This window comes from Elaeis guineensis, chromosome 15 (genome assembly GCF_000442705.2).
Source record: "Elaeis guineensis isolate ETL-2024a chromosome 15, EG11, whole genome shotgun sequence".
Classification (NCBI taxonomy): Eukaryota; Viridiplantae; Streptophyta; class Magnoliopsida; order Arecales; family Arecaceae; genus Elaeis; species Elaeis guineensis.
In genome coordinates, this window is record NC_026007.2 from 40,757,159 (window position 1) to 40,779,424 (window position 22,266).

The 22,266-nt window shown below is 35.3% G+C and overlaps 1 protein-coding gene across 1 annotated transcript; it reads left to right on the plus strand.

Annotated features, from left to right (window-relative positions):
* Positions 1-551: 551 nt before the first annotated feature.
* Positions 552-4,911, plus strand: LOC105036723 (zinc finger CCCH domain-containing protein 18). The gene is made up of 7 exons (XM_073249612.1): positions 552-1,345; positions 1,766-1,924; positions 2,012-2,191; positions 3,384-3,454; positions 3,621-3,791; positions 3,924-3,984; positions 4,494-4,911. Exons 1-7 carry the CDS (start codon positions 552-554, stop codon positions 4,555-4,557), a joined length of 1,500 nt encoding a protein of 499 aa, XP_073105713.1. The 3' UTR covers positions 4,558-4,911.
* Positions 4,912-22,266: the final 17,355 nt, after the last annotated feature.

A 22,266-nucleotide genomic window follows, 5' to 3' on the forward strand; every position in this document is an offset into this window, starting at 1 on the left:
TAGGTTGTTCTCATACTTCTTTATCTGGATAGAAAGTTGCTCCTTCAAATCTTAAGGTTACAGAGTTTCACAGTTATTTATAACATAGCTTTGGAAAAGAACAGGATAAGCCATGTAACTATGTAAAGCATAATAAATAGTAAATTTTTATTCTTCTTCCTCCTTTTTATTGTCTCTATTTCCCACTCTTCTTGTTCTTCTTCTTCATGGATTGTTTGTGGTGGTTGTGGTGTTATGTTTCTGTCTTCTAGATAAATAGCTTATTGCTCTGTCAGATCTGTTACTTTCCAGAGTTAGCACAGTCTGGATTTTTTATATTTAATGTTATCACTACTGCTTTCACAGAAAATTTGTTTGACTTATTTTTTGTCACATAAGCTTGTTAAGCTCTGCTCTGAAAAAATATTTATAATTTCAGCAATCCATGTAGTTCTGTTGTTTTATGTAACTACTGTTGTTGCTTTCCAATTTGTCTGGAAAGAATGTTCACTTACTCTCTTCTTAATCTTCTCTTCCTTTTGTTTGGTATTTGAAGAGACAAGCAATCAACAATGGACGTCACCGAAAATACCAAAATTTTATTCAGCCGAATCCAAGATCTCGAGCCGGGGAATGCCACCAAGATCATCGGCTACCTTCTTTTGAAGCATAGCCATCAAGAAATCATGGAGTATGCCTGTGGAACTGATATGAAGATTCTTGGTCTGATCAATGAAGCCAAAGCTTATCTCTTATCATCTTCGAAGCCCAACACTTTGAAGCCTATGCATGCTGTTCCTGATCAGCCAATCGAACCACCTGTCAACAATTTTGACCTTCTGCCTCCATATGCTGACTTTATTGGAGACTTCCATCGCCATGGAGAGTTTATCAGCTTCAGTGAACAGTTAAATGCTGCAAACCTCTTGGGGCTCAATTCATCCGGCAATGATCACTACCCGGAGGCAGCACCAGGTGGAGGTTTGCAAGAATTCTCTGTCAAGCCTTGTCATTTTTTAAATATGGGTTACTGTGAGAATGGTACGAGCTGTAGGTTCTCTCTTGGTCAGATCATGTCTGATGGATTATCCTGTAACCATATTGCTAATATTAATGAGTTAAGTAATCAAGACCAGGCCATTCAGCCTGGGTCACTGGAGGAGTTAGAAATGGAGATCATGGAGCTCTTAAAATCGAGGATGGGGTTGCCTGTTCCTTTAGCCGCATTACCCATATTGTATCTTCAAAATTATGGGAAGTTGCTTCAGCCTGAGGTGTACCTTAGCGACAGCCAGCGGCATGTGAATGCTAGTTTCAGCTTGATACGGTTGCTTGCCCAACTGAAAAGTATTCGGTTTACAGATAGGTATTTCTTTGCTGTCTCATGGTTGTTTCTTAGTACTTCTGCATGTGTGAGGTATTATTTACTTCTTAGTATTTCTGCATTTGTGAGATATTATTTTCTTCGGCTTTGGCTGTCTTTGGGCTTCAGTGGACCCTAGCCATTTTGAGCCTCACAGTTTTAACCTTTAAAAAATATTTCAAGAGAGAAAAAAAGTTTCATTCTATATAAGTCAGAGACTTCCTTGACTATTCCTTGACTAACAACCGATATGGAATTAAAGGTGCCCTCCTCCCGCAACAAATCCTGCATAGATAAATGGTGTTCCACTTCAATTCTTGTGGACGAGAAACCTATATCTTAGTCAAACACAGTATAACTTTTTCACCTTTTTTTTTTTGCCTTTTTAAATCTCCATTAATTGTGGTCATAATTTAGTTGCAGACCATATGGAGAGCTTGCAGTGGCACTAGCAGAAGAGGCTCCGCATTACTTGGAGTACAGGAATGAAGGAAGTGATCTAGGAGAATCACTCGGCATGATTTATATTACTTTCCGAGCTGAAAGCAAATTCACTAATGAAGATGTTGTAAACTACTTCAGGTATTCTCCTCCTCTTCTTCTTGAAAAGGTTTAAATAATGAAACAAGTTTGCTGAGTTTTAGTGTACTACCTTTTCTCTGTGATCAGCAAGTATGGTCCGGTTCGTGGTGTGCAAATACCACGACGAGAGAAACGAATGTTTGGTTTTGTGATCTTCTACCTCCCGGAAACTGCACAACTTATTTTAGCAATGGGACAACCTCATTTGATTTGTGGATACTGGGTTCTGGCTAAGCCCTATGTAGAAAAATCAAAGCTTACTGACAGGTCAGTATCCATGATCACTCTACTTGATTTGCCTCTACTTTCATGATAATACCATTCTTTAATGGAAGAACAACCCACTTTTGTTTGATTAGCATTGTATCAAGGTTAGTCTATCTTTCTATTCCTTATTCTGGATTTTATTGGTCAGCATTTTTTTTTTCCTTCAATCTTCCATTACTAATTAAAGGAAATAGGTCTTCAATGTCATCTTTGTCCACTATGCTGTCCAAGTTCCCAACTATAAGATGTCTACAGAAGCATATGTAGACCTAGTTAACTCGGAATAACAGGGCAAACTCAAAATATATTCAAGTGAACCCACAGCTACGATGAGCACAGAAATGTAGGCAAGCCCACTGATCTATTAGTATGGCCACTAGTTGTTTGAAGTGATTCTCTTGGGAAAGTTTCATGAGATTCACATGGTGAAAAGCCATGCATGGTGACTAAACATCCTGGGATTCGCTACAGTTGAGTGACAACTTGAAACCCAGTCACTGTAAAGTGCCCATGGTAATTGTTGAACTTTCAATCCAATATCAAGGCCAGCATCACATAAATTTTTAATTTTTTATATCAAACCTGTAAATAAGCCCTTGAGATGCATTAGGAGTATGTTCTTCACCATGTCCATAAATCATCACGTGTCTTCTGCATTACAAGGATGACATCTGAGTACTGCCTGCAGCCTCACCATCTTGCATTCCTGGAATATGGTAGAATCTTCTTAGCATCATATGTTGCTAGTGTATGTTTGTGTTTGTACATCTAATTGAGCCATAGGCTTTCATGTGATACGTATAATGTACATCCATTGTAATTGGTGATTCTGAAACTTCAAATTCTAAGTCATCTATAATTTGGCAGAACAATGCATTTATTTTTTTAAGGATGTATTTCAGGTTTTTATTAAATCATTAATTTTGAACATTTTCTATAATGTCGTGAGTTGCGCAGAAGGATGATTCTTCTTTTGATTATATGTCAGATTGTTAGCATTCAATTCAGGTTTTGATTACTGGGTAACAAATACTTATAATGTTTTCTGAAGCATGTGGTGTTGTCATGAAAACAATAGTCACCTTTGGGAGTTAGGGTTGTAAATCTAACCATACCTATTTTCCCCATTTCTAATTTTCTATTTGATGATTTGGATTTCTCTTTTTCTTTTCTTTTCTTTTTTTTTTGGCAGAATGCATGCTGAAAAAATGGGGCTTCCAGGATCTTACCAATTTCTTGAAATGCATCCGGATATTAATGCAGGTGAGTAGGATTCGCATATTTGGCCATAATTGCTATCTTTATAGATTTGATAATCCCTTCTTTCTTTCTGTATTTATCCTTTTTTTTTGTTTTGTTTTTTTGGGGGAGATGGGATTCAAGCCCACGAGTAGCTCTAAAATATGAATAAATTCTCCACCTCTTTCAGTGTCAAGGGTTTGTCATGATTCTAGTCCTTTAAAAAGGCAACTGATTGAAGAGCATGAATATGCAATTGAACTTGAGAGAAGACGCCTCCTTAACCTGCAGCTTCTCCCTGAGCTTCCAATGCCACAGTCTGATGGTTGTTATAGGATTGTTGAACAAAACATTCCAGAAGGTTGAAGCCAAAAAAGAAAAAGATTTGTTTATTTCTCAAAAATAAAATTCGGCTTTCTTAAAAGTTTTTACTGTCTCTCCATTAAACAGTTTTTCATGTAATAATCATGTTGATCATTTTCTTCATTGGCAGTTTATGTTTCAAAGAAAGGCTCTACAAGACAGACAGGCATCAACTACGGTGAGCAAGATAGGTGAGCAAATAGAGTAGATAATAAGTTTAAGGATGATATAGAAATATCTCAATAATTTCCCCTTGATTCTCCCATCAAATTGGGATTCTTTGCCATTTCTTTTCCTTTTATTCTGATAATGTGTTTTTAGATTTGGACCATGAAAAGGGTTTAGAAAATGTATTGTTGTCAGTTGGGAACATTATTTATGGTGACTCATATCAACTTTGTTTGGACTTGCTCTGAGCTATAATGTGTATATCCCTCTTGCATTCCACAGTGGGATACTTTATTGCATTGTTTTATTGAATTGTTTGAAATCAGGGAGGCATCATTCGACAACCAAATTTAATGATCCTAATTGTTTCCTACATTTGTAGCTGATGCATCTTGCTCTTCCCCTTTATATTTTACTGAGGCACCTCTTTAACTTTACAAACCAGATCTTGCTGCTATCATGTGGTAGTACACTATATAAAATCAGCACCATTTCTCTTAAGTTTACATTGCACTTATATTCTCCTTTGCAGTGGCCATATCGAGCTTGCAGATGCATTACATTGTATAGGAAGCAGCATATTCAGTGCTTTATAGACAAACAACAGCACAGATGGTAGATTGCAGAGGAAGAATATTGTATACCAGACTGTTTCAAATTGATCCAGAATTTTTTTTTTCTTTTTCTCTTTCCCTCTCTTGACCATTGAAAGGGATCCTGGACAAGTTCTATATACCCATCAACCACTGCGGCAGGAGTTTCCTCCACTTGATGCTTGTGAAGAAAGCACCAAAGATGATACGAAAGATCTAAGGAAAGTCACCTAGTTAGTATACCACAATAATCTAGTGAACTCTATTGGAAAGGAGTAATCTGTGAATATAAATAGTTCAAAGATCAGATAGAAGTTGTTCAATCACTTTTACGTATACGAAATTTATTTCACTAAAGATGTAGAATATCATGATCTAGTTCTATATGTAAGCAGAGATGTTTTCTTATTTTATAAATCAGGTGTTGATTGAAGATTTGACTTTTGAATTGGTCATTTTCGATGTCATACTTGTTTTGTTGATCTCTTTGGCTAAAGCAGTGGAGAACCCTATCATTGTTGTGAGCTGCAGCCAACAGTTAATATTTCTGTGAACTTTGTTTTGCATTATTATATTTGCTCCTTAATGTGTACTCCATGCATGTTATGTCTTTCAGTATCCAATTCTTATTGACGTTTGTGTACTTGTCTTTATGTTTTCCTTATGTCTGTGTATATTATTTGATGCGTAATGTTGCTCTTGATTCCAACTTTATTGCATGATTCTTTCAAAAATTTTTTTAGTTAATTAGAGGGCATGTGGTTGGCCACAGTGTTAATTTATGCCTGAAAAGCATGAAAACATCTTAAACATTCTTTTTCCATAATTTAAGATGTTGGATGGGATGGCAATGGGTAGGATACCCACAAGATTTGCCTTGCCCGTATCTGAATCCATTTAAAATCTTACTACTTGACCCGTCCCAAACTTGATTATGAAATTAACCACAAATCCCAAACCCAATCCATCTAAAATTGGTGTACCCACTGGCTATCCAAACCACCCGGTTAATCCTCATTCATATTCATATTATCATAGAAGAAAACTCCATAAAGTGAAAATTTTTGTAGCCAAAAAAGAATCCTTCCAATCAAAAATCCGCAAACCCTACAAAGTATCATGCTTCTACCAAGATTTAGCTCTCAAAACCTTAAGGGACCAACTCACACCTCCACAACTCGCACAAAATCCCATATGCTTGAGCAAAAACCCTAACTGAAACCTCAAAAACCCCTCCAATCTCCCTCAGGTACTCTCCTTCCAAGTGAAAAGAAAAAGAAATGATCAACCTATGTGGGAAAAGGTCTTACCATATATAAGAGTTTAAATGGTATAATAAATTGTCAATCTATTTATGAAAATGGTTGCTGTGTTGTCTATATATTATATGGATATATTTTATAAAAAAATATAATATATACATATAATCGGATTTGGGTAGTGGGTATCCGAGGGATAAATCTCGAATCCATCTCAAACCCACATGGATTTTAGTTTTAAATCCTAAACCCTATTAGCATACACTAAACAGATCCTATTAAGATTTGGAATGGATCGTATATCCAAAAAAAATCTGCCTAATTGTCATCCCTAGCTGTTGGGTTAGCTATCCATTTCTTGTCATAGTATCTTTATCTACATTTTTTTTAATTTTTTTTCTAGTTATCTCACCATGTTGTTGGTACAGTTGGCATTACCTTTTTTGGAAAAAAAACAAAAAGGAAAACCCATTGTTCCTTACTACACCGTGAAGCCTCCCACCACAAGCACTATTTTGCAGAGGCATGAACCAAAGGACTACCATTTTCATAGGGCTCGCTGTTCATGCTAGCAGCAAATGTTAATGGCTTATCTATGTGAATAACCCTCAACTTCAGCCCTTTCTATAGAGCCCCTTATTAGCAATAATATCAGAGGGCAAGCCTATTGACGTGAGTTTAAACCCATCATTAATGTGAATAAAATATGAGAATGATTAAAAAGTTAATTATGGATTGCATATAGAACAGCTAGTCGTGCTAAGCCAAGACAACACGTGAATACAGTTTTAGCTCAAAACCTACGAATTCCAACCATGTCTTGAACAAATGGACTTCACTAACTACATCTCTCCTTATATTAATTATTTAATATGGCATTATATTTTGAAGATTTTAAAACATTATATTAATTATACAAGTCTCTTTGAACCTTTTCTAGAAATCATAAAAAATGCAAAAAGGATATTAAAATAATCCAATAGAAGAAAGATTGTCAACATGAACTCAGTCCATTTACTAAATGAATTGGAAATCAAAACATGAATTTAACCTATTCATGGCCCAACGTATACAATCTATTTAATAAACAAGTCAAGTTAATCAGCTCCGTAATAAGTTGTTAATTCAGTGTGACATGGGCAACCTGATTATCTTATCGTATATCCATATTAGGTTTTTAGGTTAGGTCATGGATTAATACCTCTAATCCAAGGCTCTCAAACCTTTACTCTTTTTGTTCTATTAGTCAAATGGATTTTAAATAGGTCCAACCATAGTCATGCAAACCCTATGTACCTGATTATCTCATGTTATGTCCATGTCTGATTGGTAGGTTAGATCCTAGATTATTATCTATAATCCAAGGCCCCAAAACTTTAGACATATCCTTATAATAGTCAAATAGATTTTAATGAGTCCAACCATAGGTTGAACTCGGGTAAACAGATTAAGACTTCCGATTCAAAACTAACCTATTTAATAAATGTGTTGGTAGGATCAACCTGCTTATGATATGAACTAATTATGCTGAATCCATATGTATCCTAGATTGAGTTTGGGCTGTCTGGGCATGTCGAGCTTTGGATTGCCACCCTTAATTGCAGAGGACTTTGTACAATCTAGTAAAATCAAAATGGTCCACTTAGAGCTAATAAAATTCATGTTTATACGTTTTCCTAGTAGACCTTATGTAATTTTTAGTCTTTCCTCTTAATATAACCAAATTATTTCACAACATTTTGCAAAGTCCTGTATTGTTTATCTGATAAAGTGCTTTTAAAAGCTTTGATGCAATCAAATCATTTCCAAAGTGTCATACCAAACAAAAAAAGAAAGCAAAAAGAAAAGGTGTGTTCCATAATCCTACTTGTTTATGTTAGGCTGTGTCATTCTTTTTTCTAACCAAAATGCCGATGCAATTTGAAAATTACATGCTGCGACAACAATTATAAGATGGAATTTAATATTTTACTACAAATCCATTATTAGAAAGAACATTTGGCTTCTTTTGGATTTGTCAAATTCATCCATAAAGGAAATATTATTTTATTATGAGCAATTTTATTGCAATGATCAACATAAGTATTTTTTTTTTCTTTTTGTAGAAGTCAGCATAGGTAGTATTGAAAACAAAACATGAAAAAAATTTCAATCCCCTCCTTTGTATCCCAATCCTACATTCAATGGATGTTTGTACTCCAAATTTATTTTCATCTCTCATTATAGTACTATAAGATAACCTTATTTTTCATCTAACACACTCGCTCTCTCACTCTCCAACAATCTTAGCCACCTTGAATCTCTATCTCCCATTTTTGTTTTTCATTTTTATTTTTGATTTAATATTTTTTTAAAATTTTTTGTTACCAAATGTGCATGGAAGCTTAGAGACTCCTAACCTATTGAATATGAAACCTCATCCTCCTTCATTGACTTCCTAACTAAAAGAGGGGAGAGAAAAGTATTCACTAATGTTTGTACTCCAAATTTATTTTTCTCCCATTGGTACTCTACAATAACCTTAGTTTTCATCTAACACTCTATCACGTGCTCTCTAGCAATCTCAGCCATCTTGAATCTCTATCTCCCATTTTTATTTTTATTTTTTATTTTTATTTAATATTTAATATTTCTATTTTTGTTACTAAATGTGCATAAAATTTTAGAGACTCCTATTCTATAGTATATGAATCCTCATCATCTTTCATTGACCTCCTAACCTATTGTGTTTTCGCTTTCCATATTTTAGTTTGTACTTTCATGATGAGGGAAAAAAATAATTGGATGTGTTATCTAGTGAGGATGAAAATATTAAGGAGCGAGAAAAGTTTATTTATTTTCTTTTACTATTGTGAATGTTAGTGAAATGATCTGCTATACTTGACGGGCAGACCTACCTACAACTCAATACTATTAAAACTAGGCATGCTTCATGCATGATGGGAGAAAGACTCCTATCGGGACTCTTGTTTCTATCTATGATCTCTGAGCACTCTGGGAAGAAATTGGAGACCTAGAGGCCACTAAATCCTAAGCTCTTCTATAAAAAGACATTGCCTCTCCTCCATGACCTTTGCCTTTGAGAATTGCCTCCATCTCTTCTTCTTTCTCCTTTCTTTTCCCCTCGAGTTTGTGGCTCCCTTTCACCATGCCTATCAGAAAATTGGGGCTGTAGAGCTCACCGAAGCCAAGGTATGCCTTGATCTTCCTTCCTTTTCTTTTCTTTTCTTTGCTTCCTTAAACTTTAAATCATGGTCGCATGCCTCAATTTTGCCAGAAAACAATCAAGGATAAAATCCTCTATTCCATCCGACTTTTCTTTATTCCTTTCACCCTTTTCTAGCTGCCACAATGGCTATTTTTTGGTTGATGTACCTTTGCCAAGCCTTGATCAGCCATGATCCTTTGTGGTGAGAGCATGGCCACTAATGAACAAGATGATGGGCAAATCTAGCAAGCCAAAGTCCCTTATTTTATATTTTTATTGGTGTTGAGCTCGGCTGGTCACCTACCATTGACCATTTCTTGCTTGACCACCATTGGGCGGTTGGCTACACTATAGTGCCTCACAGATGCCACCACCCTTTCCTTTCTCTTCTTCCTCTTCTTCTTCCTTAGCAACAGCAAGAGGTCTTCATTCTCTATGCTGCCTAAAAAGAAGGAAAGAGACAAAAGAAAAAAAAAAAAGAGCACAGATCATTTCCTATGCATTGATGCACTGCACAGTATGATACATCCTGCACACTATCCATCACACGATGGACGGCTGCAAATGGCCGCATGTGGCATGCATCGCACAGTCCATTGTGCATGCAGTCATCTATTATGTGATGGATGGTCCATTGTCGATGTGGTACATAGTAGAGAATCTATGCTCAAAAAAAAAAAAAATCCCATCCCTAACTTTTTCTCTTATCTTCATCATCCATGGGTCCCACCAGCAGGACCGGTTGCTTCATTGGTTGACCACTGTAAAGAATCCTAGCCTCTAGCCATAGGGTAGCATGTCAAACCCCAACCCTAGCCCATGTCAAGAACTGCAAGAGTCAGCCATCATTGATCATTATCTTGCTCTCTTTTCCCTAGCTCAACTCTTGTTTTATACTTTTGATAAGTTGAATTAGCAAGATTAGAACTACCTGATTGGGCAGTCAGACACCATTGCTTGTTTGGCTTTACATTTTCCCCCTTTGGGTTAGTGCATGAAGCCACAGACACTGCAAAACACTAAATCGGATCATTTTGCCAAATTTTAACTTATTCTCAATTCTCTTGGATTTCAAAGTTTTGAATTATAGATTTTAATGACTTTGAATATGTTAGGGTGATTCGCATAGTTGACCTACAAAAGTTCAAAGAAGATGCGATAAATGATCCAAACACTCCTTACTAGTATTTAAACTATCGATTATTTTATCATAAAAAGAATGATTCTATATTTTTTAGAAAAAGGATTGAGCATATTTATTATGAAAACTGTTCTTTATTACATGCCATTTTTAGTTATGCATATTTTAATGAAAATAGCTTGTGTATAAAATATGAACCTTATCATGCCATTTTTAGTGGCATTTTGCCTATCATATATGTAATTTTTCAGAAAAAACCTAAATATTATAAAAAACTCTCAAATAGCTATAATAGTCTTACTGAAGTAGGGGTAATCGAACTTTGGAACTAGCATCCAAAGAAAAGGTCCTCTGCCAATGTGTATAAGATTAATAATGAGTACAAATTATGACACTTTATTAATTAAAATGATAGCCCCATCATAGGTAGAAAGTGATCATAACCCTATATATCTGTAAGCAATATTTTTCACTATGAAATGACTAAGTAGCTTATAATTCAAGATTTTATTCATACTATTTATTTGAAACCATTTTATGAAATCTTTATGATTTATGCATATATGATTGGTTATGACTTATTTATTATAATGTATAATAAAATATTTTACTTTACAATGAAAGTTATTTTCTCTAAAGAATGCATTAATTTATATAAAACTTATGCTTACTAGGATAAGATAGCATAAGGTTTACTTGTTGAGCTCTGTAACTGATCATATCTCTTTTAATTGTTTTCCTTTTAGATGAATAAGGTCATCAAGAATGAAGAATGATCTAGACTTGGAGCTTATGCCAGCAAACTTGGAGATTTTGTAGCAAAAAATTGAGTTCTTAAATTGATTAGGAATTTATAGTTTATGTCTTCCTAAATTCTGAGGTTATGAATTTTGATATTTAAATTTGGATTTAGTCATTCTGAACTAACATCTAATTAATTATTAATGGATAATGGACTTGGATGCTTTTTGTTATATTTTATTTGGGATGGAATTTTGTTCATATTTACTGTTGTTAGCTTCGTGTTATTGTGGATAATATCCCATAGTAGCATATCCACGTTATGTCTTGAACTTGAGGTATGATAATTAAAATCTACAACTCATCTTAATATCAATTCTATGTATGATAATCACATATATGTATTGGATTGTAATAGTCAAAAAAGTGAAAAAAGCGGTTGATATGGCATTTTTAGATGGTGTAAAATTCACATGGATTAGTTTGCTTGAAAGAAAATTCATCTAGGTTACACAGTATGCTAAGTTGAATCATCTAATCCAATCACACAACCCAAGCATGTAACTTGTGTTTGGTGGGTCCTGCCCAAGCCCATAAGTAGAGGAATTCTTTGTGCACCACACGCAGTGTAGAATTTATATACCGCGCACGCTCGGTGGTTGGACTGTGCAACACCCCGCCCCCCTTTCCAAATTCTACACCGCGCATGCTCGGTGGTTGGCCCGCGCAACACCCCGCCTCCCCGTCCAATCCGCATTAAATGCATAAGAGAGATGGGGGTGGGGGGGCGGGGGGTGTTTGCATGGGCCAATCACCGTGCATGGTGTAGAATTTCTACACTGCATGCGGTGCACAAAGAATTTTTTTCATAAATATTGAGATGGCATCAAGGCCACAATTTTGGCCTATTTACTCTTGGGAGTGAATATTTTGTATTTCAATTTACATTTACTATCCTAGGCTAGTTTACTAGAGCCGGTGGAAACTTTTCTAGTGATGCACGTACCCTCTTTCCAGCCAACATTGTCTTCTTCGTCCCTATATCCTACTTCTAAGACTAGTGGAGAGCATGCACAATATGTATTTTTAATAAATTCTTTTTTCTTGAATAAACTTTTCTATATTTAATTACAAAATTTCAAATATTAAAATTTTATGAATTTATTATTTAAATTATTAACTAATTCTTTTTATCCTCCGTTGAAAATACTTGTTGGACTATGGAGTTACTACCCTTTAAGAGTAATTGATTCCAGGTAATTTATGTTTCTACAAAATTACGAGTTGAAAGTTAATAAAAAAGAATAATGGATGCTTTTTGCTAGATTGAAAAAATTAATGCTTGAAGCTCTTGAAGTGGCACACATTGCATATTTTATTTCAATCAAATTAAAAATGGATAGTTCATACATGGAAAAGTTGCACTATGCCGGTATGAGTAGATCATTATGCTAAATTTATGAGAATTTTTTTGGGTTTTGTTATAAGAACATATTTTATTATTACTAAGGTCTAGTCGAGCAAGAAATGTAGCTTATACTAACGGAAGAAGGAGCTACACAAGTTGTTATAATAGTGGCAAGTTGCTTGGTTAATATTTTGTGTGACAATGCTCATGATTAGAAGCATGGAGGTAGCAATGACAGTTGGAATTACATTGCATGGCAACAAGCAAGTGTTATTCAAAACCATTACAGAAGATTAAGTACACAAGTATTCTTATATTTAGACATTTCCCTCCTAGTAAAAAAAGGATGATTATATTTTCTTACAATAGATATAGGCCTATATATAACATTCTAAGAAAGATGTCAACATGCACAACTCTATGAGATGCTCTCTTCCCAAAATAGAGAGTGCACACACCTAGTGGCCTCTCAATGTACCTGAGAAGAAACATAGAATCTCGTGGAGTTGTTCAAAAGCAAAGATCTTGTAGATAAGAAAATTGACCAATAGTCTAAATTGCTTTTATATAAGAATAATCATGCCTAAAGGCCCCTTTCTATCTAAACCCTAATAATATATGAGTTCACATCCATGAAAAGACCTTTGTAAACTTTCCAATGCCCCACAATAGTATGAAAGTATATATGATGTATGCACATCTTATCATGACAATTATGTCTTGGTATTCCTAAATTAGAAATCGTGCCCTAATACTTGTTGGAATTTTTTTGATTAACTCTATCTGGATGTGGCCCACACTAACATGCATTGGTATTTGTTTTATACATTTTAGATTAATCTGGACTCTGACTAAAGATAAACCATCGATAACGTGATAGGATATATTTGATGGTTATTGTAATAAAGTCAAACTCTACACAACTATCATAGATAACGTTTATCTTTCAGTCTTTGTGGCTAATTCAGATACTGTCTTTGATGGACGAGGTACGTTATAAAAGAACACATGCTACAGAATTGATCCTCAACTCATTTGAGGGCTTATAAGGTCCTTTCCATTAGAAATACTCAAAGTTGGGATTAAAAAACCAAGGTGCTGCTCATAGACAGCGAGAAGCAAATCTAGATAGATTTTTTGTGGTTGCAGTTAGGTTGATTTGAGAGATCCTAGATGGCATCAATGACTTCTTCTTCATATAAGTTCAATTATCCCATAAAGTTCTAATATTATGATATCAGGACCATATAGGCTATTTGACTTGAAGATTGAAGCCTTTATAACCATATAAAGATTTCATGGTCGTAGTCTAGCCAACCACGTTGGTCGGTTGCTAGTGATTGGAGTCATCACATTCAGAAGTTGTTTTTGGATTCTATATCCACTATTTGTTTTATAAATTTATTTATTTACTTTTTAAAGGATCTGTTTAAAAAAATAAATAAGAGAGAAAAAAGATAACTAAAGGAAGAAGAAAAGGGCCGATGGTGTTCTGGTTTCTTGCCGTTGTGCCCTTCTCCTCTCTTCATGGTGGCTGGACCTCCAGTCTTCCTCCATTAGCCATTGGGACTTACTGATGGTGGCTCCCATGATGTCAGACACATGTCTCCCATCTAGATTCAAGAAAAAAATGGGAGAAGTGAAGGGCAGTGGATCTCCCATCATCATCTTCCCCCTCTATTGAGGATGGCTGCGGAGTGGGGATTGAAAGAAATAGAGGTAGTTCCATGCATGCAATTTTAAAATTTTACAATAGAATCAAGTTAGATTATATAATTTAATCTAAATTACATGTAAGAGATCATATCTAAACTACCATCCCAGGATCTATAATATGATTTAAGATGTATTAAAATATGAAAATAATAAAAACATGCATTGATCACATCGATACTCTAAATCAGATCTAACCATTAGATCTGATCTGATCTGATCTAATGAGTTTAGAACTCATTATCTTTGTGCAGGTCGATGAAAACCATTGATGATCACATGGATCTAAGATTTTGCTTGATGTCATATAGTTGCACAGGATGTCTGGCCTCTATGGATCATCCACACGAAGTCCTCGAACATCGATGAGCCTTTTCGGGAGTGCTAGCTTGCATAAAAGACTTTTGGATAGCTGATCTAATCTCCTTCTTCAATCAACTCAGATCCTTCTGATGTTGAAGATAGACCAATAAAGGTTGTAGATGCTAGAAAGCATGGTGGTTTTGTACATACATTTTTAAAATTTTACAATAGAACATACATAGATTAAATAATTTAATCTACAATGTATGTATAAATTAAATCTAAAACTACTATACAGAATCTATGACATGAATTAATATGCATGTATGTAAATCTGAAAACTAAAATTTAGCAAACATAGATCTTATCTATATTATATTTAGATCATATCTAAATATGAATTGAGTTCAAAACTCGATACCTGAGCACGGATAGTAAATCACTGTATCTAAAATCTATGATAGTTAGTTCTTCATGATGCTCAATAGCCACACACACATTCGGTCTCTACGGATATCCACACGAAGTCCTTGTGCTGATTGGTCTCTCTTAGAGTGCTAGCCCATGAAGATACTTTTTGTTGGCTGATCTAAGAGAAACATAAAGAAGATGAAGAACAAGGAGACCTTCTCCTTTTCTTCCTGGGTCTATACATCAGATCTCTATGATAGAGATCAAGAGAAGAATCTTTTCTTCTCAATTCTCCTACGTACAAGAGAGAACCTCTCTCTTCCTTTCACACTTTCAAAAAGAATTTTTTTCTCTAATTTTTTTACAATAAAAATCAGATCTATTCTAATTTTTCATGCAAAAAATAATGTGGAATCCTAAGCCCTAGAAGAATAAAAAAGGAATGACCCAAGAGAAGAAACATTCTCCTCTTTTTTTCTCTCCTTTCTTTATGATTTAGAGCCCTCGGAAGCCCCCAATGTCCAACTAGATTTTTTTTGATATTTTTTTTCTAAATTTTCATGTTAAAAATTAGATCTAATCTAATTTTTATGCTAGAAAAGAATAAGAAAAAATCTAGGAGAAGAACCCTTTCATCTCCAAGGGCTGCACACTAGAAAGAAGACCTTTCTTCTTCCTTCTCTTCCTCTCATTGGGAAAAACTTTTTTTTTTCATTTTCTACTGTAAAATCAGCAAAAGGGCCTCTCTTTGATGCCTTGGAACTAGCAAGCAAAGGCTATAAAAACCCTTTCAAAAAGCCCTTGGCATGGAGGATTAGGAGGAGCCTCACGGGCGTCCAACTCTTGGATGCCCCACCTCTTAAATTTATGGCGACATATAGAAAGGGGGAGGGATGCCAAAAATTTATGAGAGAGGGAGGAGAGGGCATGGATATCTCATGATGAAAAGAGGAGAGGCATGGAAAATATATAGCACATGGGGTTTATTAGTTAGTTAGCCAAGTTTAGTTGAGTCCTAGTCCAAATAGGACTCAATTAATTCTTGATTAAATCCATAACTAACTCCAGGACCAATCCTAACCAATTTAGGAATTAGTTATAACAAACTAACTAATTAGGTTCTAGCCCAATTAAGAAACTAATTAGATCTTAATTCATTAAAAAAATTAGTTAGATTAAACCCAATCAATCCAGAGATTAATTCTTCTCATCTTATTGGATATCAGGGAAGCTTTTGATCAATAGAGTTTGATCCAATCAAGCCTATTATCAAATAGAGTTTGATCCAATCAAACTTAAATTAAATTAAATTGAATCTCATTCAAATAAATTTGATTTGTATCCTTAAGATCAATTAGAACAAACCCTATTATCTATTAGGGCTTGATCCAATCAATTGAAACTAAACCTAATTGAATCCAATTCAATTAGGTTTGATTCAATCCTCATTGCTCAATCAAATTGAACCAATTAACAATCAAATTATTAACTAATTATTTTTTTAATTTATCAACTATTAGTAAATAATTTATTACAATCTTGATACAAGATTAATCATTAATCACATTGATAATTAAATCTTTTAACAAATTCATAATCATCGATCAGCCATTTGATCAAATAGATACTTTTATGTGTGTGACCCCATAGGTTCGATCCTAAGTCGGTAGTACAAGAATAACTTTTATACTAATTGATGTAACTATCTAACAATGAGATCCGATGTCTGGATAGGCTGAATGTATGCTTAGCAACACTCAAGAACCTACATAGATATAGTTACCATATAATTCATCTTTTTGACTCTCGATGCTCAAGGATGACTTAGGGTTAAACTGTCAACCCTAAATGAGTGGTCCATATTATATCTCAATCTCAAAAATTCTGACTCTTCACTAGGACTACTCTAATCAGAGTTTTACTGAATTGAAATACAATGATGCATCATCTTCAATTTTACTTGGAGCGATCAATCCCATCTTGACTCGCACTTAGACTTCACAAGTACTTAACTGTATCTAAAAATCTTCTATCATTAAATTAAAAATTTGGATAGTCTAGTGCCAAAGCATAGTAAGTTACTTGCAAGTCACTGAGGTAGTCTCAGGTCAGAGGGACACTTATACCTATATCCCATCAGAGCAATCCTTGACAGCAGAGTACTCTGGAGTTGGTCATGCTCAGTGAAATGTACTCTTATATTTCATCCGTATGCCATATCTGTGCCTCCACATACTTTGGTTAAGAGGATAACCAATTAATATAGCATACAATGATCTACACTCGATACAATTATTGTCCTTGTAATAATTATATTATTTGGTCATGAGCAAGATTTAAGAACTACACGATAATTTTTTCTTTATCATATTGAAAGTAGCTCTAAAGACTTCATCATAATACATAAGTTCTATTTAGAAAGATGTATTTCTTATGATGAATCTATCAGATAATATTTATCAATTTATAACTCATATAAATGCATGGAGCACAATCATCTACCACCTAGATGATTGGTTTTAGGACATATTTTTTAATAACTCTCACTTGAACTAAAGCTAATCAGATCAGTATCAAATATTCATCTTTCATTTGTGATCATCGAACTCTTCAGATCTGATTGCTCTAGTCAATGGATTTGCTAAGTTCTCCTTTCAGTCGATCTTCCTAAGGTCGACTTTATCTTAATCTTTTTAGATAAGGTGATTATAATATAGAAAGTATTTGATTCTCAGATGGAATATTAGTTCTTCAGCTTGAAGTATGGCTCCAGTGCTGCTGTCAATGTAGAAGGACTAGACTATCCATGAAGGATGCCACTCCAAGCTCGCTAATGAACTTCTATAACCAAACAACTTCTTTTCCAGCATCAAATATCGCAAAGAACTCTGTATCGCAAATAAAATTGGCTACTAAATACTGCATGGAATCTTTCTAGCATGTCACTCCTCCTTTTAGGGTAAAAACATAATCTGACATAATTTTATCATTTCAATCTGACTAAAAACTAGAATCAATATTTTACAGATTTTAAATCAGATTCTCAATAAATGAGCTATTGGTCCTTAGTATTTCACAAATACTTAAGGATAGTTCTCATAACCTTTCAAACCTTTATAGAGAATAGAGATAATAATCAAATTTTTATTCTCGATAATGTAGGGATGTCATTTTTTATTAAACAAATTTCATCTACAAATAATATAAAAAATAATATTACAGAACTATCAATCCATTTATACATACAGGATTCTTCTTCGTTCTCAACAAAATCATATATTCAAAATATATGTTCCAACTCTGAGAAGTTTAATTCAATCTGAATGGACTTGAAGATTATCACAAGAAAAATATCTCATCATAGTCAATCATATAACTTTGATGAAATCTCTTGGCAACCAAATAAAATTTTATAGGTCTCCACCTTTCCGTCTACACCTTTTATCCATTTGAAAATCCACTTACATCCTATGGGTGTTATCTCTTCAAGTGAATCAATGAATGTCCATACATCGTCGGTCTTCATAGATTTTATTTCAGATTTAATGGCTTCAAGTTACTTCTCAAAGTTGGATCCCTGTATGGCATCCGTATGGAAGATCAAATCTCCATCTCGAATCTAGAAATCGAAGTATCTATCTGACTGACATGGTAATCTACTATTCTCCTCAAAGATGCCTTTACATTGGACTTTGGGTTTGATCTAATTAAATCCAATTCTGTAGGTTTATGTGTCAGAGTCGGTTCCTCTACCAATCAAGCTTCACTAAGCTTATTGTTAACGACATTAGTTCTTTCACAAAGAAACTTCTTTTTCCAAAAGAATGCCTTAATATTCACGAACATCTAATATCCATTAAGAAGGTAGAAGAAATATCTTTAATTTCTTTGGAATATCCTAAAATAATATTTATTAAACCAAAATCTAAGCTATTCAGTTTGTGAATTATGGGGAAAATTCAGTGCAGGGATAAAATGGTAATTTTAAAACTTTTCAAAATCATAATTTTACAGTGAAAATTATTAATTAATCTAATTAATTAACATGAATTTATCCTACACTAGGATCTAAATATGATATATAGCATGCATTCATTTAAATTTGAAATTCAAATTCGAACAGTAAACACTTTACTGTAATATGTTCAGAACACAATACCTTTGTGCGGATAGTAGATCACCGCAATCTGATCACCGTCATGAGAGTCTGATCATCGCGATATAGCTACACAGTGTGTCTGGCCTCTGTGGATCATCCATACGAAGCTTTCGATCTGATCGACTCCTCACGAGTGCAAGCTCGTTGTAGAGCCCTTTTGACAGTCGATGCTGATCGAACTCCTTTGATCGATATCTGTCGATTCTTTGGATGCTCTGAATCATCAACAGATGTGCTTGAGAGGATGTTGAAGATCTTTCTGAGATTTTGTGGGCTCACGATACTCGTAGCTCACTTTCTCACTTGCCGAACCCTAGGCTAAAACTCTAGGAAACTCACCGGAAACCTTGCACCCACTTTTCTTTCTTTTCTTTCTTTTTCTTTTAGAAGGATATGGACTTCCTTCTCATGCACAAGACTTCTCACGCCCCAAAATTTTTCTTCAAAAATCTTCTTCTTTGCACGCCCCACTCTTCTCCTCCTTTTATAACAACGTCAAACGTCTTATCCAAAAGAAAGGATAAAGATGAGTAATTGTACATTTGAATTCAAATCAAATTTTGAATTCAAATGGACACCAACTCATCCCTTATCCACTAAAGATGAGAGGCATGGCTTAAATTGTGCATGGAGTGATTTCATGAGAAACATTTTCTCATGTAATAAATTGGACGTAAAAAAAGGGATAAGGTGCAAAGATTGATTGCCCATTCAAATTCAAACTTTATTTTGAATTTGAATGGCCAACCAATCATCCTTATCCATTCATTTGGCACATTAAAGTGGGGTGTAGAGAGGGCATGGCATGAGAAAATAATTCATGAGAAGTTCCTTCTCATGAATTCAAATGGGTGCAATGGAAGTGAGGTGGCGCATGGAGATTGGATCAAGGTGGTTTAATTATTTAAACCAACCTAATTGAACCAAATAATTTAGGTCCAATTAGACTAATTTAAATCCAACTAAATTAAGCTTAATTAGACTCAATAAAATTCTAATCAAATCAGGAATTGACTAAGCCCAATCCCTGATCAAATCAGGGACCAAACAATCTCGACGATTAGGTCAACTCTTAACCTAATCGGGTCAAACCCAACTGAATCCAATTCAATTGGACTTGATCCAAAAATAATTACTCAATCAAATTGAGTTAATTAACGATCAAATCACTAATTAAATCTCTCATAAATACTGAGTCCAAATCTGATGGGCAATCGGGCATCAAAATTCATCGATATGTAACCTTGATCGAAAAGTCCCAACCAGTGGGACTCTTGACCCCGGTACCCATAATGTGTGGAACTCGTGATCAGAGAATCTTGATTCTCGATCACTGAGTTTCAAACATGTAGGATTCTACATAAGCCATCAGATCAGATAGGAACCTCTAATGTGTGTGACCCCACAGGTTCGAACCTAAGCCGGTAGCATAGGAACCAATTCCTGTACTAATCGAAGTGATCATCTAGCAATGGTACCCGATGTTCGGATAGGTCAAAGAGTCACAATCGCAACACTCAGAACCTACATGAATATGGTTACTGTATAATTCATCCTTTTGACCCCTGTGTTTAGGACGACTCAGGGTTAAACTATCAACCCTGATCAGATCATCCGAATCATGCTCAACTCAAACAGTCCTGTGACTCCTCACAAGGACTACCCTAGCTAAGGTTTTGCTAAATTGAAACACGACTGTATACAGCTCCTAAACTGGAGTGGTCAATCCCATCTTGACACACGCACCAACAAGTCAAGTACTTGACTACACCCAGCAGCCTTCCATCACTGAATTAAAAATTCAGGTAGTCCAGTGCCTAAATGCAGTGGGTTGCTTGCAAGTCACCGTGGCGATCTTAGGTCGGAGGGATATTTATACTCATATTTCATCTGAGCAAATCTTGACAGTAGAAATAGCTCCGAAGTTAGTCACGTTCAGTGCAGATGTACCCTTGCATCTCACATGTATGCCATACCAGTGTCTTCACACTCATTGGTTAAGAGGACAACCAACCTATATGGCACACAACGACCTATGCTTGATAAACGTTGTCATCCTTGGTAACAATGTATCATTTGATCGCGAACAGATTTAAGGACTAAACGACAAATCCTCCTTTGTCAAGTCTAAATAGTCCTAAGGACTTCACCACAATATCGGAGTTCATTAGAAGATGAAATATTTTGTGATGAAAAATATCAAAATAATTTTTATTAATTCATAATTCATGTACAAATATAAAAATGAGCACAACCGTCAACAGACTGACGATTGACTTTTGGACACTATTTCCAACAATCTCCCACTTGGCCTAAAGCCAATCGGTGCAGTATCTAATACCCATCTTCGACTTATAGTTGTCAAACTCCTTCACCGCAATAGCTTTAGTGAATGGGTCAGCCAGGTTCTCCTTTCCGTCGATCTTCTGAAGATCGACGTCACCTCGATCCATAATTTCTCGGATGAGATGGTAGCGGCGCAGAATATGCTTCATCCGCTGGTGTGCCTTTGGTTCCTTCGTCTGAGCAATGGCTCCAGAGCTGTCACAGTAGAGCAGAACTGGACTAACAAGGGAGGGTGCTACTTTGAGCTCGGTGATGAATTTTTTCAGCCACACCACTTCTTTGGCGGCATCTGATGCGGCGACATACTCCGCCTCGCAAACTGAATCAGCCACTGTGTGTTTCTTGAAATTTTTTTAGTAGATAGCCCCACCATTAAGGGTAAAAATAAATCCCGACACACTTTTGCTGTCATCATGATCAGACTGGAAACTAGAGTCTGTAAACCCTATAAGTCTCAAGTTCGATTCACCATAAACAAGCCACTGGTCCTTAGATTTCTTAAATACTTCAGAATGGTTTTAACAACCTTCCAGTGATTCTCCCCTGGATCAGATTGGTATCACTCACTACCCCTAGTAAGTATGCCACATCTGGTCGTGTAAATGTCATGGCGTATATGATAGATCCCACTGCCGAAGCATATAGAATCCTACCCATATGCTCTCTCTCTTGAGGTGTTGTCGGACAATCCCTCTTCGAGAGAGAAATTTCATAGCCTATCGAAAGATAGCCTTTCTTGAAATTCTCCATGCTGAACCTCTTCAGCATAGTATCAATGTACGTGGACTGAGATAAACCAAGCAACCTTTTAGATCTATCCCTATAGATCCTCATCCCTAGGATGTAGGAAGCTTCTCCCAGATCCTTCATGGAGAACTGTGACGACAGTCAAATCTTTATTCCCTGTAATGCAGGGACATCATTCTCGATTAAGAGAATGTCATCCACATACAATACAAGAAATACTACTACTGGACCATTAGCCCACTTATAAATGCATGGCTCTTCTCCATTCTTAACGAA

What these genes read in the sequence shown, in the direction of transcription:
- LOC105036723 (XM_073249612.1), top strand. Translation starts at nt 552, where the DNA reads ATGGACGTCACCGAAAATACCAAAATTTTATTCAGCCGAATCCAAGAT. An exon ending in AGTATTCGGTTTACAGATAG is followed by an intron (nt 1,346 to 1,765) that starts GTATTTCTTTGC and finishes ATTTAGTTGCAG; the next exon opens with ACCATATGGAGAGCTTGCAG. An exon ending in GCATCCGGATATTAATGCAG is followed by an intron (nt 3,455 to 3,620) that starts GTGAGTAGGATT and finishes CACCTCTTTCAG; the next exon opens with TGTCAAGGGTTTGTCATGAT.